General features: G+C 34.8%; 3 protein-coding genes across 3 annotated transcripts; 2 read left to right on the top strand and 1 right to left on the bottom strand.

Moving 5' to 3' along the window:
• Nucleotides 1-209: 209 nt before the first annotated feature.
• LOC123654165 (mitotic spindle assembly checkpoint protein MAD2A) lies at nt 210-1,392 on the bottom strand. The gene is made up of 3 exons (XM_045590087.1): nt 1,323-1,392; nt 1,068-1,214; nt 210-616 (listed from the first exon to the last, which is right to left on the bottom strand). The coding sequence occupies exons 1-3, from the start codon at nt 1,390-1,392 to the stop codon at nt 210-212; spliced, it is 624 nt and encodes a 207-aa protein (XP_045446043.1).
• A 2,255-nt stretch (nt 1,393-3,647) lies between these two features.
• Nucleotides 3,648-5,486, top strand: LOC123654164 (SET domain-containing protein 4). Its single transcript, XM_045590086.1, has one exon. It carries the CDS (start codon nt 3,852-3,854, stop codon nt 5,223-5,225), a length of 1,374 nt encoding a protein of 457 aa, XP_045446042.1. The 5' UTR covers nt 3,648-3,851; the 3' UTR covers nt 5,226-5,486.
• A 1,846-nt stretch (nt 5,487-7,332) lies between these two features.
• LOC123654163 (iron-sulfur clusters transporter ABCB7, mitochondrial) lies at nt 7,333-19,746 on the top strand. The gene is made up of 14 exons (XM_045590085.1): nt 7,333-7,514; nt 7,608-7,713; nt 10,045-10,175; nt 10,531-10,735; nt 11,921-12,087; nt 12,921-13,050; nt 13,704-13,852; nt 14,723-14,897; nt 15,515-15,672; nt 16,150-16,313; nt 16,804-16,933; nt 17,551-17,679; nt 18,732-18,878; nt 19,266-19,746. Exons 1-14 carry the CDS (start codon nt 7,359-7,361, stop codon nt 19,485-19,487), a joined length of 2,169 nt encoding a protein of 722 aa, XP_045446041.1. The 5' UTR covers nt 7,333-7,358; the 3' UTR covers nt 19,488-19,746.
• Nucleotides 19,747-20,350: the final 604 nt, after the last annotated feature.

Genomic DNA, 20,350 nt, shown 5'->3' with positions numbered 1-20,350 from the left:
TTTAATGCCTCTTGCTTCATTTTATACGGGTCTAGAGATAATAATTAAACAAAGGCTTATAAATAAAAAAAACTTTAGCTAATGTTCAAGGTATTCACCTAAAATTTTCATTACATGTGAACAATTTATATTATGTAGACATGTACAGTATTTCTATAGGCTTTTAGTCTGTTAGTGTATCATGATTTCATGGAACCCATTAAAATATTCTAATCTGCAAGTTTATAACTAACGACAGTTTCCATTTTATGAAGGCTGGTTGAAAAACTTTTTAATTGTACATTTTGAGCATTTGCTATTGCTACTGGCTCGGCCTCTGCCCATTTCTCTGGAATATCGCAGCTCATCTTAGCATGTACTAGAACGTCAAACGAACACCGACAATCTAAGAACGGTAGGTAAGATATAGTTGCAGCGACTTGTAACATTACATCTCTAATTTCCTGTTGTATTTTCTTTAATTCTTTACTACCGACGGTTTCGTTTTTCTCTTTGGTTAAAGCTGCGTCACCATCTTCATACTGGACGTTGAAATCCCAACATTCTAATATTTCTTTGTTTGCTACATTTAATATTATTAAGGAGAGTTTACTTACTTTTTTATTTAAAATCCATTCTGAAAACAAAACACAAATATGTATTAGAAATGTGTCCTGGAAAAAGTGAAAGAGAAAAAGTTTTCTTCTAACAACAGGAACACGGGAAGTATAAAACATCATCACTCATCATCATCATCATCATCACTTCAGCCTATTGCAGTCCACTGCTGGACATAGCCCTCCACAAGTTCGCACCAAAAATGATGTGAACTCATGTGTTTTGCCTATAGTCACCACGCTGGGCAGGCGGGTTGGTGACCGCAGGGCTGGCTTTGTCGCACCGAAGGTGCTGCTGCCCGTCTTTAGCCTGTGTATATTAAAGCCAGCAGTCTGTCGCCTCTTACGACACCCACGGGAAGTGAGGGTGGGTTAGCTGCGTGGTTATGGCATCAAAGTATAACAGATACATTTAGACAATTGAATTAAAATTCGAATGTAAGTAAGTTCACAGTAATTATGACTGCATACCTTCACTTTGCGACAACAGATTATTAAGAAAAGCCTTAATTTGTGGATCTTCAGACAGAAGTAAGGTGATACCGTATTGTTGCGCAGCTTTAAACGTTTCCGGTGGATACAAACCTCTTTGGAACAATACCGAATTTATAGCGAACTCTGTAATAGAAACACGTTTTATTAATTTAACAAATAAATACATAATTTAAAAGTTATTAACTAATAGGAATTAAATAGCTAATTTTTAAAGTTCATAAAATAACGTACTTAAATATTCACATATAATTTGTGCTGAGCCCCGCAGCGTTATACAATTTTTTGTCTGTTGTTGAGACATTGTTAAAAAGTAGTAATTAAGATAGATTTGAATTCAGAACTATTTTCAATTACAAATAAAAACAATTGCGTCGATTATGGAAAATCTTAATTCGAACACGATAAACAGAACGGTTAACTTTTAAACTGACAACAAAGCACTGTGTTGCAATCATTCAATTTTATGTTGAATAATAGAGCATACTTCATCCTAGAATAATAATAAACTATGGAGTTATAGATCACAGACCCACGGAGGCCAGAGTATGACATTGAATATACTGCATATGTAGCATATGCCTGTATGCCATATGCTATGAAATTATGGACTATGGAGTGTAGATGGGAGGAGTATAGTGTTATATGATAGAAAAGTTGAAAAAGCATCCAGCAATATACTATAAATAACAGTTCAAAAACCTTCCACAGTTGCACTAGTGTAGAACTGTAGACAAAGTGTATGGTATGAATGCATATGAATGTAGTAATTATAGTTCTAAATTCGACCGATTCGAGATGGCGCTAATATCACTAATAATTTATCATTGGATATACTCATCAAAAGGATAAGCATTAACATCAAGAATTGATATGATTAATTTTATAATAGTTAAAACCGTGCTCATTTGATTTTCATACGGGCCGCTGTCCACTAAGCATCCGCAACGCCCAAAAAAAGCCCATTCTGACGTTCCACCTAAAGCCCGTAGTCGTCGCGGGCGATCGCTTGATGTCATAGATGACGTCACTGTTCACGACCACATCGTCCACAAAATATAGGTGGGTCAAAGTTGGTTTTCATCAAAACGTGGCAAAAATTCAAAAGAAAACTGTCAGTGTCAAATTGTGAATGTCTCACTCGATTCTGCGAAAACGCAACGATTCATCACTTCATCATCTTCACTTCACCCTAATACATTCCACTGCTGGACATAGACACACTCTACAAGTTCGCGCCAAAAATGGTGTGAACCCATATGTTTTGCCCATAGTCACCACGCTGGGCAGGCGGGTTGGTGACTGCAGGGCTGGCTTTGTCGCACCGAAGACACTGCTGCCCTTTTTCGGCCTGTATTTCAAAGCCAGCAGTTGGATGGTTATCCCGCCATCAGTTGGCCTTATAAGCTCCAAGGTGGTATTGGAACTGTACTATCCCTTAGTTGGCTCTTACGACACCCATGGGAAGAGAGGTGGTGGCTATATTCTTACTTCTGTAACCACACAGCAAAAACGTAGCGATTGATTTCCGGGAATCAATGTTGAATTAAGTTTTACTCCAATCCTTGCGAAATATTCACTTATAACCCCACAGCTGAATGTTTTCACTATGCCACCATATTGCGAGCACACAGCTGACACCTAACAGCACCCAAGTATGCGTTCCACTTTTGAAGACAGAATTTCTATGAAGTACAACACTGGCGGCTTTTTTACCTTAGTGAAACGACAATATAAGCGGTCGTGACCAATAGCGTGGTGTGCCTTAGGTGGAACGCGCCCTAGAGGTTAAAAGGTACGGTAAAGGGCTGAATAGGATATACTTGCGTTTAAAATAAGCACGCCAAGGCAAGTGAATAGGGACCCATGAGGGATTACTTGGAACGGTAAAGTTTCAATTGGGATAGGGTTTCCACTTAATCACTTTCAATCAAAAAGTCGGGAAAAATGTATTTATCATAATATTTTCTAGTAAAAAGCCATAAAAAGTTATTGCAATGATTAAAGAAAAAAAAGACGATAGCAGATATACTTACATCTTTAAGTTTTTTTTTTTGTCTCTCTGTCTGTTCTGGCTTATCTTTGAATCAGCTTGGCTGATTTTGACGGTAGTTTCACTGGCAGATAGTTAATGTTATAAGGAGTAACTTAGGCTATAAAAATAATCATCATCAATCCGGATACGGCTGAAGATCTAAGTTAACGTGGGAGAGCTGCAGGCACCAGCTCGTATAAAATATTACTCTGTGGTTTAGGTAGATCGTATGACGATAACGACGCGACCGTTTGTCAATTATCGCATGACCTCTGTGCTAGGTTGCTGTAAAGTTAATAACTATTACTTTGTTTTACCAATTTCAATATTAAATAATCAAAATGGTTTAATCAATTTATTTCCTTGGAGATTTAAAATAATAATCAATATTTCTATTTTCTGAAATTAAAGGAATTTATTCGTATCGTTATTATAAAAATCGAATAAAAATTGTTTTATCTATGAGTTATTGTAATTGTCGAGTTGTATGGTTGTCGTTGACAACTAGACATAATGACATTGTCATTCGGTCACTGATATTTTTAAAAATTGATTTTCCCATAATATTAGGTTTTTGTGGATAAAACAGTGATTTATTAATTACAAAATAATGGAAAACGATATGAATCACTGTGATTCGTATTTATTATTTGTTAACGACTGAGTGATCACAAAACAAATGATAACCAGCAGTCAATTAAATCGCAATTAAATAAAATATTAACAAGATGGGTCGAACTCAACGAAAAAGGCGACGTAAAAATTTGCTCAAGTTTTATTCCTGCAATAATGAAAAGGATTTAGTGCAATTAAACGCCTGGTTAGCGAAGGAAGGAGTTCGATACAATAAAAAACTCGTACTGGCCGTTTTTAATGATACTGGCAGGGGAGTGTTGACGAAAAAGAAAATAAAGGCGGGAGAAGAACTAATCAATCTCCCGCTTAATTTAACTATTAACGTAACTAGTTTATTAATGGATGTTGTATTTTGTAAAGTGTTTTTAGAGAACAATATTCCTTGTTTACTGAAATATAGTCGTAAGGTGTCGTTTCAATCGCTTATGGCATTTTATCTAGTGTATTTAAGATCGCAAGGACAAAAATGCAAGTGGTACATTTATTTAGAGAGCTTGCCGAAGATTTATACTGTACCATATTTCTTGCCCAATGAAATAAAAAAATATATAGATGATGAAATTAATTCTGTGATTATAAAGCAAAGAAATATTATCGAAAATACGTTTTATATTTTTGAAGAACTTTTAAAAAACACTACATGTATTAGTGATATCGTTCAGAATTTTAGATCATATTTTTCATTATGTAATTACGAATGGGCCTATTTTACAGTGAACACGAGATGCGTTTACATGGACCTAACAAAAGTGATAGACTTGAAAAATATTGAAAGTTCTATTCTATCTTTAATTAATGATAATACTAAGATATCATTATGTCCATATCTAGACATGATAAACCACAGCCCAACCTCGAGAAACGAAACAAAACTTTTAGTAAATAAAGAAGTAGGAGTTACACCGATCACAAATTTAAATGAGAATATATTTTCCGATGTTAGATTTTCTATTTACACAAAGAATAATTTCGATCCATATACACAAGTTTTCATATGTTACGGTGACAGTCATAACTTGAAATTGATCACGGAATACGGCTTTTGTCTACCTTCAAACGATATAGATTTTGTGTCGTTTCATTTTGATAAAATTAATATATTTTTAAACTCTGTGGGCATTAAGCTATCCAATGATCAAACAGCTTTCATCAGTAACCACGGACTGAATAAGGAATTGTATATAGATTTAAGAGGCTTAAGTTTTAATTTTTATGGTTTATTGATGGTAGTTAAATATTATTATGACAAAAATATAGATATAAGTAGGTTAATATATTCTGCTGCAATATGTTCCGACGATAGAATCCTAATAGAATTTATAAAGCCAATGGTCAAAGAAAGACTTGTAAATATTCAGTCTGCATTAAGTAAGCTAGGTAGTTTTAGTAAATGTTTTATTTTAGACAATTGTATTGAACTCATGTGTCAGTATGTTAAAATATTAGAAAAGTTTATTAAATGTTAGATATTTACCTATCAAGTGATTTTGTATTATTTTCTATCCTTAGATCTAATTCTCAGTTTTCTTCATGTCTGTTATCTCAGGAGTATCATTTATATTAAGAAATGTTAATAATTATTAAAATTTTAAGGTATTTGATATATAAAAATATGATTAAAAATTATCAGTATTTTTAAAAACATGCATTAAGACAAGAGTAAAAAGTTTCAATATGGTTTAAGGATTAAATGTTAGCATTTTAATTATAATTAATTTTAATAACTATTTAACAGTTTTCATTGACCTAAATAAAACAATAATACCCTTACACCAAAAATTATCAATACTTACCTTAATTAAAATACTTTATATCAGAAATATATATCAATAAACAGATAAATTGTTTGATTTTTCGCACGTAATTAATTACAATAAATTATAATTAGAAATATCTTGTTGTCTTTAGGAGAGGTGCCTCTTATTAACCGACTTCAAAAGAGGAGGAGGTTTTCAATTCGACTATACTTTTTATATATGTAACCACGTAATTTTCAACTAGATGTACCAAATAATTGTGTTTGCAGGCAAACGAAAAAAAACCGACTTCAATTACATCGACAAGTAATACAACGTAGATCGACGAAAAAATAGTCAAGTAACTACGCGTTATCAAAGATTACTCAAAAAGTAGTTATCAGATCACAATAAAATTTAAATGTGACTACATGATAAACGTCAGCTTTTGATTAAATTAAAAATTATCAAAATCGTTACACCCAGTTAAAAGTTATGCGGATTTTCGAGAGTTTCCCTCGATTTCTCTGGGATCCTATCATCAAATGATGGTACAAAACTAGGGATATCTCCTTTTTAACAAAAAAAGAATTATCAAAATCGGTACATCCAGTAAAAAGTTATGTGGTTTAATACAACGTAGGTCGACGAAAAAAGCGTCAAGTAAAAACGCATTATTAGATATAACGCGAAAAGTAGTTGTTAGATCTCAAATAAATTTAAATGGAACCAATTGACACACACCACCTTCCGATTAAAAAAAAATTGTCGAAATCGGTCCACCCGGTCAAAAGTTCTGATGTGACATATATAAAAAAAATACAGTCGAATTTAGAACCTCCTCCTTTTTTGGAAGTCGGTTAACAAACTATCAACTACTAATTTTATTGACTCTTTTTTTAAGCGAAAGCTGATGCGTGTCATGTGGTCCAAACAAACTTAATACACAATGCCTTTTGAATTGATTATTTTTTCGACTACCTTCGTTTCAATGTAAATTGAATTTGGTTTATTTAAATCTAAGGCAGATCTTAAATTTATTTCTTTTACAATATTCTATGAATAATAGAATAACAGTTAATTAAAAATAATTATTTACCTATAGGTAACAATAATTTATTACCTATACAGAAACCATAAACTATTTTTTTTTTTATATTTTTTGACATTCCAAAACACGGTCTTATATACAGGTCAGGAAGCTAAACCCAATTTTAATGATGAGAGATTAGTACGATAATATTATAACTTTTCATTCGGTCCAAGGCCGCTGTACGTTACTGCTATCGCTGTGTGCGGTCACGTAGTGTGGTGCGCATTGTGCACGCCGGTTGAGTGAAGCTTCATTATCATCACGCTATATTGAGTGATGTTTAATTTTGATTGGTTATATTTTAAATCATAAATGCGTGTCGTGTGATAGATAAAGAGACAGAATGCTATTCTATCTTCGTTTCACAGCACACCAAGCGATCTTTTTTTTCGGATTGTCTAGTGCTGTTTGCCCTTTTGGCCTTTACAACGTCACCGATAAGGAGGGCCGGGAAACTGGCCACGAAGGAAGATGGGGAGCTCTCTAGGAGGGCTCGGGGTGTCCGCTCATCTTAAAGGTGTCTCTTCGTGAGATCGAACCTCGGCTTAGGACAAAGTCATTGTGGACCAAGCGATTGTCACGCCTCTGGCGGCTATTAACCACTAAGCCGACATACTCCCACCTAAGGAACTTATATCCAATATAAACTTCTTTGCCTCCACCACTGCAGTTGCCCGACCTGTGTATAAGACCGTGTTCCAATCCAAGTACAAGTGACAACCACTGCTTTTGACACTTGTCAGTTGTCATTTGTCGGGGGCCGAGTGATCATGGCTGCACCACTTTTGATTAATAAGAAATTTGATAAAATATTTAAAAATAATGTTAAATTTTCAAAAAGTTTTTCGACTAGTAAATCTGTAATTTTAAATAAGCCCCATTTTAGTTTAATTTTTAAACAATATGCGGCCACGAGTCATTACAGGGTATGATAATGTTTTGTGCGAAATAAAAGTTATTTAGTGATAATATCGTGTGTGTATATTTTTTTAAGGTGTTATTTATTTTTTTTCAACTAGTATTATTCTTCGCCACCACCAACCAACACCGGTGGACAAGATTCCGCAAAAAATGTTTTGGCGGCAGTTTTGGCTAATAGACCGAAAACCGGGAAAATTCCTGTTGGTAAGACTTTAATAAGATATAAAATTACTTTGTGTTACAGTTTATTTGATATTTTAATTCTCACCTCTTTCGTCTATAAAACATTGCGTAATATTATTGCTGACCTTGAGTTAATGTTTATGATATATCAAAATTAGAGTCAAACATTTTAAGCAATAAAATGCAACCAATGACACTTGAAAGATAAGTATTAGAAACTTTAGAGAAACGTTAATACATTTTTTTATTTTTCCATCTACTAGTTCTAGCTCAGGAATGTATTTAATTGTACTAAAAACAACTCTTTGTTTTTTTTTTAAATTATTATAATTTTCACTTTTCTAATATTCAAAATTGTTTTTTTATTCTTAATTTCTGGGTCACAAAAGTTTTATATGAAATAAGTATTAAAACCAGATAATTATGTTTTAATAAATAGAACAATATACATAAAATATTGTTAAATAACTCAGATAACCAATATATCTAGCAGAAGTATGTTTCCCTGTTTCAAATGTTAATATATGACTATTTATATTAAAATATTAATATACAATTGTGAGCTAGATCAGGTTTGAGCAACCTTTTTAATCAATTATTATTATTAAACCTTTATTGCGGATATAGTTAACAATGTTTTTCACAATTTATGTTGATCGACAATATTACAAAAAGGGTACATGCATGCTCCGCGTGTCTTTGGGACACAAAGGCCTCCTCCAACTCCTTCCACTTCTCTCGGGACAATGCAGTCCTCTGCCATAATGGGCCTGCAACCCTTCTGATCTCGTCTGACCATCGCTTCCTTTGTCTTCCTCTCTTTCTTCTGGTGTGAAATCGAGGGGTCCACAGGGACACATCCCTCGTCCATTTATCTCCAGTGTCTCTGAGCATGTGGCCTACCCACCTCCATTTCAGGGTTTTTGTTTTTAATATGACATCTTCCACCTTTGTTGTTTTTCTTATATCCTCCGCCCTTTTGCGATCTCGTTTAGTGTAACCCATTATGCTTCGTTCCATAGCCCTCTGACAAGTAACGAGTTTTTGGCCTTGTTTTTGTGTTGTTGCCCATGTTTGGCACCCGTAAGTGAGTATTGGTAGTATACAGATGTTGTATATTTTTCTTTTTATGGCCATGTTATACTGTTTGCCTTTCAACACTTCTTTCAAGGTCCAGAATCTCTTCCATGAGTTGGCAATCCGTCTTTCTATCTCAGAGTCCATTTGGTCGTTAAATGCAATAATTTGGCCCAAGTAAATATAGGAATTTACATATTCTATTTCTTCCTCCTCTATTTTGATGTTTATTCGGGATCTATTTGATATTATTTTGGTCTTTGTTTTATTCATTGTTAGTCCCACTTTTTTACTCTCTTGGGCCAGATCTCGGAGCATGGTCTGCAGATTTTCTGGGTTATCACTTATGAGTACTATGTCATCAGCGAATCTTAGGTGGTTCAAGTCCACTGATGTTAATTCCAAAATGGTCCCATTCTAGCTTCCTGAAGACCTCCTCTAATACAGACGAGAAAAGCTTTGGTGAGAGTGGGTCTCCCTGTCTCACGCCTCTGCGTATAGGGAACATCTTCCCTTCTGTTTCTACTTTATTCTTCCTATACTGTTTGAGTATACATTTTTTATAAGCCTTATTTTTAATCAATAGGACAATTTAAATTGTTGCATATAGATTAATTCTTATTAATAATTTACAAAACTTTATTTATAATAAATATTAGAATAAAAAAATATAAATTAATAAAAAAGTAAAGATTTCATATACAAATTTTAATGCAAGATAAAAACAAACAAGAAAAGAACAGTAAAACGAATTTACTTGAAATTTTTAAAGAGAAATTTGGCACTGTTTTACTGCATAAACATGTTTATTGTTATTTGGGCCGCGTGTTGCTCATCCTTGACCTAGATCATTTCTGTTTTTTGTGTCTTTATCTAAACTAACTACACTCGCTTTTTAACCAACTTCCAAAAAAGGAGGATGTTTTCACTTCTCAATTCCACTTTTTTTTTACGTCACTTCACTAAAGTTAGCTAGTTCACAAAATACGTGTAGTTTTATGTTTTATCGTAGTTTAAACTTCTCATTAGAATACTTTTATAATTTTATGCATTATATTAAATTGATCATTCATTATTAAACTGAGTTGCATATATTACTAATTTAGTATAGTTAATAGAATTTATTTGTGATCATTTTGTTATTAATTTGTCACTTGTTCTGTTTTTTATCATTGCCTGGTTGACGCAGTCTCTCCCGCACCTCTGCTTGTACCCCGTCCTGCCGTTAAATAATCCTTTTCCTATAAATATCCTGATGTGGTCGCCCGTTCCTAGGGATCCAAAAGAGAGACTGCTTTCACCCAGGCGCTTCTGTTTTGGATCGTGAAGATATTAGCCTCGGGGATGCTAAGCCGGTCACGGGGATGGATATGCTACGGGGGATGATGGCATATGTCTGGCCTAAGGTAAAGTTTAACCTTTAAAGTATTTGAATATAATGATTTCTGGATTTTACAAAGAAAAATCTGCTTAATACAAATTTAATGAGTACCCCTCACCTACAGAGTAGTACTGTTGTAGAACTTCTGAACTATGCTCCTAAAAATATTGATTGCTTTGAATTTTACTATAATCTTATAGAAAAGCCTTTCAAAATATTTATTTCAGGCTCATTATCTTATAAACATACTTGTAATATACGCTATATTTACTTCTGCTCCTATCAAGTCATTCTTGCCTAGTACTCTCGCCTAGTACTTAGTATAGCTGATTCTATCATTTAAAATTAATTTTAAAACTGATTACTTTCATAACTTCCAGGACAATGAAATGATAAGAAATAGAGTAATGATGTCTCTCTCTCTCCTCTTTGGCGCTAAAGTAATGAACGTAACGGTGCCGTTCTTATTTAAATATGCCATTGATGAAGTAAATCAATTGACGACGACTCCAGCTGGAGAATTACTGGGAATGGCAACGGTCCCTCAAGCTTTAGGAACGAGTGCCTTTAGCTTGTTAGTTGGATGTGAGTATGTAAGCTGTTTCCTAGATTAGTTACAATTTTTTTTTTTGTAAAAAATAGAGTAAACTCCTTTTTCATGAACCAAAACCAAAAAATCTACTAGTTAGTAAATATTATAAAAATGATATTTTTAATACTAATCCTCATGTATTATTGATTATAATAATAGAAAAAATGAGTGTTATAATTCATTTCTATTTGTAAATATACAAACAGTTCTTTTTGGAAAAATATATATTTTTTAGAAGTAAATTAATATACCTCATATTATATTAGTAATGTTGTATAAAAAGAAATATTGTGGTATATATAGGAATTCCTTTATCAAAGATAATGTTGCTTTTTTTTCTTAAAAAAAAAATGTATAAAATTTTAATTTCATATTATTCTTTTGTTTTTGTTAGTTCATTGGCCGCTTTATAAATTTGCTACTTAGTAATTTATGGTTGAATGATTAATTACTAAAGTTTTCTCTTACAACTTTTAAATTAATTGCGAAATTGACTAATCACTGAATGTTAAAAACACAAAAACTTTTTACTGTTGGATACTGTCATCCGTCAAATAGCATCCACAAGTGGTGAAACAGGTCTAAATTATTGTGAAAAATTCTACTTTTTGTAATGAAATTTTAAGAAATGTTCAATAGAAACTGATTATAGGTATTCAATTTTACTATTTTTTATGGGAAAATATTCTGTGACTACTCTGTTTTAAATGTTTTATTTGAAATTATATTAGATAAACAATGAATATCGTGTTCATACTAGTATAAAGTTAGACACATAAAAATAGACAAAAAAAATTATGATTAATGTGTCAGTGGAGGCTTTGAACATACGTGTTCCAAACGTAACAGTCAAAATCCAAGAGCAAAGAGCTTGTCAATATTATAACCAAAAAAGATAGGCAATGATTGCCCTTTTATCTTAATATATACATTTCTTCTGAGTTCGTGTTTGTTACTGAACTCCCAAATGTCTGAACCGATTTGGTTAAAATTTTGTATGTATATTTCTATGGGTCATTAAACCATTTAAAAACACAATAGGACCTGTTAGGTGGCGCTACTATCGATATGTTACCAATCAAATTTGATGGCTGTATTCTGGGCAGGACAACGCCTGCATGGTTCGCTAATTTATAATTATATTTAAAAAGTATTAAAACGTTGTAATATATTTTCAGATGGTATAGCCAGAGCAACGGCAGCTGGTTTTAACGAATTAAGAAATGCAGTATTCGCTAAAGTAGCTCAACATTCGATAAGAAAATTAGCCTGCAATGTTTTCATGCATTTACATAATTTGGATCTCAGTTTCCACTTAGGCAGGCAGACTGGTGCCTTATCAAAGGTAAATGTTAGATTTAAAAAGCAATCGACAAACACTCTAGTCGTTACTATTATTTCTGAGGGTTTCCCTCGATTTCTCTGGGATTCCATCATCAGATCTTGGTTTTCTTATCATGGTACCAGACACTTGGGATATCTCCTTATATATATATATTTTAAAATCGCTTAAAAAAGTAAAATATAAGCTTTTACTTTAAATGCCCTAAAATAATAAAATCTAATATGTATAGATAAAAGCTTGTTAAGAGATTTACGTTCTCATAGTTAGTTTGGAAATTTTTAATATTAAAATCAATCAGATCATGTTACTTAATTTCATTATTTATCTACAATTTCCTTATTTATCTACACAGGTAAATAACCTATAATAACTAATATAGGTAAATAACCCTACCTATAATATGTTGCTGAGCCCAACCTCAGTTAGATTAATAGTAGTATTCTTGACAAGTTCATTTATTGATATTTAAATATTAATCTTTGGTGTAGTCTTAAATATTTTAAGTATACATTTCATCATTTGCATCTTGCATTTATTTACAAATCTAATCAACTAATATCCTAGAATAACATTTTTTTTAAATAAATTAGTTATAATAAAATCTATATAAATAAAAATGAATTTTGCTAAGTGCATAACTCGATAATGGCTTGACCAATTCGGCTAATTTATTTTTTGTATGTTTCTTAAGTCCCACGGAAGGTTTTAATACTTAGAAAAAAGGAAAAAAAAATACTATTAACTTTTGACAGAACGAAGTTTGGCCGGGCAGCAAATAAAATATTATTTATAAATATTAAAGCTAGTTTTTAATTTTTTCTTTTGTATTTCAGACTATAGATCGAGGTTCAAGAGCTATAAATTTCGTGCTATCAGCTATGGTGTTTAATATTGTGCCTACTATATTCGAATTGACGTTGGTGTCCATGATTTTGGGTATTAAAGGTGGACTTGCTTTTGCAGGTGAGATTATACCTTTTTTGGGAAATATGTCCGTAAAGCTTGTCTTGGGGAGTAAACTGGTGAATACGTGACGAGATCGTTACGAAAAGCGTGATCGGGCGTGGCGAACGGAAGTTGAGAGGAAGATATAAGTTTGTGAAGATAAAAAAAAGAAAGAGAGTTCATCACATTATTATCACTTCAGCCTATCGCAGTCCACTGCTGGACATGGACCTCCACAAGTTGGCCAAAAATGGCGTGAACTCATGTGTTTTGCCCATAGTCACCACGCTGGGCAGGCGGGTTGGTGACCGCAGGGCTGGCTTTGTCGTCCCGTCTTCGGCCTGTGTATTTCAAAGCCAGCAGTTGGATGGTTATCCCGCCATCGGTCGTCTTTATAACTCCAAGGTGGTAGTGGAACAGTGTTATGCCTTAGTCGCCTCTTACGATACTCACGGGAAGAGAGGGGGTGGCTATATTCTTTACTACCGTAGCCACATAGCTTAGAGAGTTTCCTTTCGTATATTACTGTAGGGGCAACGAAAAAAAGTTTTACTTCAGTCGTGTGGTCTAAAGCATACTTTTTTAGGCTGTCCTTATTATCAAAAATACGTTAAAACGTATACGTTTAATACGTTTCATTGTATACTTAAAAACTAAATTTTTATTTCCAGGCGTGGCATTCAGTTGTGTCGGAGTATACGCGGCCTTCACACTCGCTGTAACTCAATGGCGAACTCGATTTCGTGTCGATATGAACCGCGCTGAAAACGAAGCTGGGAACAAGGCCGTTGACTCGCTAATAAACTACGAGACTGTTAAGGTGACTATTGACACTATATTGACACTATTAGTGTGATTTGCGATTCATTACAACGGCGTGTCAGCCTTAGACTAATATAAGTATTATACTTATATTATAAGTAACTACTATAAGTATTGACTAATGACTCAATGTAGCAATACCGCACCTCTAGTATTACTATCGACTCACTACCGATTAATAACTCACACAAGTTCACCATTAGTGTTACGTATGACTAATTACAGCAACTGTGTCAAATTTAGTGTTATTATTAACTACGGACTCAGTACAATATTACAATATCCTAAGTGAGTATATTGAGTAACGACTCGGTTCGACACTACTATATCCTTTTTGTGACTATTGCCTGATGACTCAATATTATAACACTTATGATACCCTGTGTATATTGACTAATAACTCAGTACTATACTGGATGAGGACTGCGGAAAACCAGGATGTCTGGCGTGAAATTGGGGAGGCCTATGTCCATCAGTGGACTGCAATAGGCTGAACTGAAACTGATGCTACGATATCTATAGTCTGCCGACTAAACGACTCACTACAATAACCCTAATATTAAAACCGACTGTCGACTCACCACTTCGATATCCATTGACTACAGATTAAAAACTTACACACTTGCACATTAGTGTGACTTGTGACTTATTATAGCAACGCGTTACCTTCGGCGTGGTTACTGACTAAAGACTCAGTACAATATCCACAATGACTACCGGTTAAGGCTAAGGACTCACTAGAACACTACTTTACCCTTAATACTTACATCCTTAATTCTTGACTAGAGTCTACGTCTACTAAGTCTACTGTAATACTTAAGACTTAGTGTGACTGTTAACTGATGATATTTCTTTCATTTATTTTCAGTATTTCAATAACGAGAGTTATGAACTACAGAAATACGATGAAAGTCTCAAGAAATATGAGGATGCGTCGCTGAAAACCGCTTCAAGTTTGGCGCTCTTGAACTTTGGACAACACGCCATATTCAGCGCGGGACTAAGTGTTATTATGATAATGGCGGCAAATGAAATCGCTAAAGGTAATTTTATAGTTAAGAATTACATAAATGTTCCTTATATGGTATATAGTTCTCAAACATATCATGACACTAGTATATAGTTGAATGAATTATTTTTTTGTTGCCATGTAAGATTATTATTTATCTTAGTTCAAGTTTTGTATTATGTGATTTATTTTATTGTATTAGGATGGCCTGCCCAGAGTGGTGACTATGGGTAAAAGACAGAGTTTACGTATTTTTGGCGCAAAGTTGTGGAGACCTATGTCCAGCAGTGGACTGCAATAGGCTGGAATGATGATGATGATGATGATTATGATGGTAAATTGGAAAAATTTGTATTTGTGAAATTGACTTATTTTTGGTCTATCAGTCTGAGATCACACCTCTTTTGTCTTAAACAAGCCAAAAAATTAGAATAAGTTTTATTGACAACAAAGCCGATCTCTTATACTATGGAGCCGTTATCACAAGCTCAAGTGAAATTGTACGGTTTGTTAGCACATTATAAACAACACGCTTTATTCTACTGAATTTCAATATTGGTTGTTTTCGTACAAGTCAGCGTCTCGACTAAACGCCATTATGGCGTACTGTGATGTGGCGTACCGAGTGTGTAGCTCGCCGCGGTGTCGCAGGGCGCATGTCGGTGGGCGACCTGGTGATGGTGAACGCGCTGGTGTTCCAGCTGTCCGTGCCGCTCGGCTTCCTGGGCTCCGTGTACCGCGAGGTGCGCCAGGCGCTGCTCGACATGCACACCATGTTCACGCTCATGACGCTGCAGTCCAGCGTCGCGGTGAGTGTCCACCGACCTGCACCTGCACCCGCACCTGCACCCGTACCTGCACACACACCTTGATCTATACCCGCACCTGCACCTACACCTACAACTTGACCTGCACCTACACCTATACCTGCACCTATACCTGCACCTGCACCTACACCTACACCTAACCTTCCTGGGCTCCGTGTACCGTGAATAGTCTACCGTCTTTCTCACTACCACCCTACGACTAACGTTCTACGACTCTATCACCCTACCACCTAACAACTTAACCAAACATACCAACCTACTACCTTACAATCTACTAATTATCGACTTTATTTGGTGGAATAGTTTTATGCAGTAGTCGCAAGCAGACTATCTTCAAAAAAAAATAGCCTACTAAAACGTGAAACTCTACAATGGGGCAATTTGTTTAATAAGAAAACACAATCACAATCTTAGATGTAATGATAAACTATGTAACGAAGTTTTAAAATTTATTTGTAGGAAAAAGAAAAGGCACCAAAGCTCGCCGTAGACGCAAAGACAGCTTCGATTGAATTCAAGGATGTAAACTTCAAATATATTAATGGAAAACCTATTTTTAATAACTTAACCTTTAGCATACCTGCGGGGAAGAAAATTGGTATTGTTGGCGGATCGGGCAGTGGGTGAGTTCAGAATTAATAAAATAATTTACACCAAAATTTATTAAATAAATCTTACTACATGCGCAAAGACATAATTTATAAAATTGTTCAATTTACAATGAAAGAATACTAATCTAAAACAGCAATAATGACATCAAATAATGACAATTTTTATCTTGAATGAAAAAACCAACTTCAATAACATCGATAAGTAATACAATGTAGGTGCACGAAAAAAAAATCAAGTAAATACGCTTTATTAGATGTAACTCGAAAAGTACTTGCTAGCTCTCAATTAAATTTTAATGGGACCACATGACACGCCCCACTTTTCAAATAAAAAAAAAAAATCATTGAAATCGATCCACCCAGTCACAAGTTCTTCTAATTCTTCGAGTTCTTCTATAAATACAATCGAATTGAGAACCCCCTCCTTTTTTGGAAGTCGGTTAGTAAAGTTTTATACTTCCTGTTATATTTGTCACATATATAAATAAATAGTCATTTTCAGTAAGTCAACGATGGTGAGACTCCTATTCAGATTTTTCGAACCTCAGTCCGGTCAGATCAAGATCGGTGGACAAGATATACGGGATGTGGATCTCGCTAGCTTGAGGAAGGCCATCGCTATTGTGCCACAAGTATGTATTCATATGCTGTAAACATCCCATTGCTGGGAAAACCGATCTTATTTTGAAGGAAAGATAATACAAATCAAGTGTATTTATTGAGTTGTCGTATAAATTAATATTAAAATTGTAAACATAACCTTATCCTTACATGCTAAATCTACTGAACTGTTTGCTATGTAGGTTACATAGACATGTACATGAATGACAGCTTAAGGTTAATCCTGGATTTCTAACCCAATAAGTAATATTTTGGATTAAAATTCAACATTTTTCTCAGAAAGGTGTACCACCTGGTATGCCATTTTTTTTATAACTAAGTCGGCAATCAAGTAATAACTACGCGATTACCGCACGCTGCAACACCAGAAGTGTCGCAAGCGCGTTGCCAACCTTATCCCCAATCCCCCAGGAGCTCTGGTCATCTTATTCACCAACAGGAATACAACACTGGTTGAAAACAGTATTATTTAGCTTTGGTCTTCTGTAAAGTCGAGTTCTGTAAAGGTCGCGATACTACCCCAGTCGGGCAGCTCCATATTTTGAGCAGGAAATTTCCTGCTGTGCCCTACCTCAGTTACAGAAATGACAATATTCCAAATGTATACATGTTTATATTGTGTTTTCAGGATTGTGTTCTATTCCACGATACGATACTACATAACTTACATTACGGAGACCTGTCTAAGAGCGAGGAGGCCGTGTACGCGGCGAGCAAAATGGCTGAACTTCACGAATCAGTTGTCACTTGGCCGAAGGTATTCATTTTCAAAATTTTTATAGCGTAATTTGATTTATTATGTGGTTGCATGGGTTTTGTTGCTTTAAAGAGTAGAGATTGTTTTAAAGAAAGATTTTAACAAGTGATATAAGTGTCGTCCTCTAAAGTAAGAAAACATTTTTTAGCAAACGCCAGATAATAATATATATATCTAGGCATTGCTGTGTGGCTACGGCATTAAATAATATAGCTACCCCCTCTCTTCCCGTGGGTGTCGTAAGAGGCGACTAAGGGATAACACAGTTCCACTACCACCTTGGAACTTATAAAGCCGACCGGTGGCGGGATAGCTATCCAACTGCTGGCTTTGAAAAACAAAGGCCGAAGACGGGCAGCAGCTGCGACAAAGCCAGCCCTGCGGTCACCAACCCGCCTGCCCAGCGTGGTGACTATGGGCAAAACACACGAATATACGCCATTTTTGGCTCGAATTTGTGGAGGCAATGTCCAGTAGTGGACTACGATAGGAAATGATGAAATTATGATAAATAGAGGAGCTACACCTTTCGGTGGCGCGTAACCATGGCTTCAATTTACAATTTAAAACATTCTATGAGAAAAATAATTCTTGGTCCTATTGTAGTTATTTAGTTGTATATGAATCATTTAGTACTCGTTTTTCACTTTATCGAAGTTTTTAGGTCTAGCTAAAATATTATTTAATTAGTTATCCAAAAGTACGTTGCCAGAGGAGCTCGTATATTAAGACGATGTGAAATTTAAAAATGGGATAGGATTTTTTTCTCACGTTAAACGTGATCCATAACACTTACAGAACCCCTCATTGTAAGGAACGAAGTTAGGAGTCGAATATTCTATATTTAATCAATGGAAGGCTTTTTTATATTGTACGCATACAGCTTGTGGGTACACAGTTCCTTCGCGTTTGAATTATGGTCCTTAATAACTCTAAAAACAGTCGAAATTTTAACTAGAACACAGAATAAGAGATGTGATGTAGTACGACATATTGCAATTTTATTCTTCCGCTTTAGATACAACCCAAAAACCCAATTTGTTTGTCCGCAGGGCTACCAGACACAAGTGGGAGAGCGAGGATTGAAACTGTCCGGCGGAGAGAAGCAACGAGTGGCGATCGCTCGAGCCATTCTCAAGGACGCGCCCGTCGTCGTGTTCGACGAGGCCACGTCCAGCCTCGACTCGCTTACTGAGCACGTGCGTACACACACACGCACGACACAGACACACGACACAGACACACGACACAGACACGACACACACACGACACAGACACGACACAGACACGACACACACACGACACAGACACGACACACACACGACACAGACACACGACACAGACCCACGACACACACGACACAGACACACGACACACACATGACACAGACACACGACACACACACACACTGCTACGTATTTGACACACACGCATATTATATAGTCCTCTGTCGAATATTATAAAAGTATAGTCTTTGACAAGAGAACCGTAATAATGTTCAAACTTATAAAATTAATTATGATCGAATTTCGACCAATGTGCGACCACTAATAGATATAAATATATGTTGATATATTTTATTACAGGCAATTCTCCAAGCATTGAAAGCGGCGACCGTCGGAAGAACATCGATATGTATCGCCCATAGACTGTCGACTGTCGCAGACGCGGACGAAATATTAGTTCTAGAAAACGGTTCCATATCCGAAAGAGGGAAGCATTCGGATCTAATTAATAATAAATCGTCACTGTATTATAGATTATGGGAGAAACAGAACAGAGATGCAAATTTTATTCCGAAAGTCTGAATATTTTGGGACAAATATTTGGTCCAATGTTTGATGACAATTTTTGATCCAATTACAGTTCATAATAAATGTTAATTTAAGGAGAGGTCCTTAAAATACATTTTAGTCTGTTTTGAAATAATTTATTTGTATATTTTTTTTTTGGTAAATATCTTTTGTGTATGATTCTATAAAAACGTATAGGATTTATTCGTGTTAGGATGTTACCATGTTATATTATAACAACAGTCGTAGACGAGATATACATATATAATGCAAATTATCTAAAATTTTAAAGTACTTGAAGGTTGTAATACAATTTTGGCTAAACTATTGTACCACATTGTAAACATTGGTATGCGATGATGACTTCATTAATTTTCTTTTATGTAACATGTGTCATGTTCCTATGTAGTGGTGTAGTTCTTGTGGACTTAACAAATCTTTAAATACAGAAAAAAAAATAGGTAAAAAAACTTTTTAAGTTAAACGGTTTTATGTTAAACATACATTGCAATGTTTAAGATAAATGTACTAAAAACCAAAAAATAATAAAATAGATACAGTCGTGGAAATTATAAACATATGCATAGACTAGACTAAAATAAAACCGTGGGGCACGTCAATTGTCTACAATCGTTGATTAAAATGTTTGTTTTGTAATGTTACACTATAATTAGGCAGTTGTTCAACCGACAACGATGGACGTGTGATAAGTAGGGCTAGAATGTGGAAACAAGCTAGCAAGCTCGATTATAAGCGAGTTTTAGGGTTTCATAGTGGTGAGCGAGTAGTACTTTTATCATATGTTTTGTCGATTAAAGACAAACTACGAGCAGTGAAACGATTCCTCGCCAGCCAGCAGTGTGAATGTCCAACGATAA

Source organism: Melitaea cinxia, chromosome 6, assembly GCF_905220565.1.
Source record: "Melitaea cinxia chromosome 6, ilMelCinx1.1, whole genome shotgun sequence".
Lineage (NCBI taxonomy): Eukaryota > Metazoa > Arthropoda > Insecta > Lepidoptera > Nymphalidae > Melitaea > Melitaea cinxia.
This window is presented reverse-complemented; position numbering and strand designations above follow the sequence as displayed.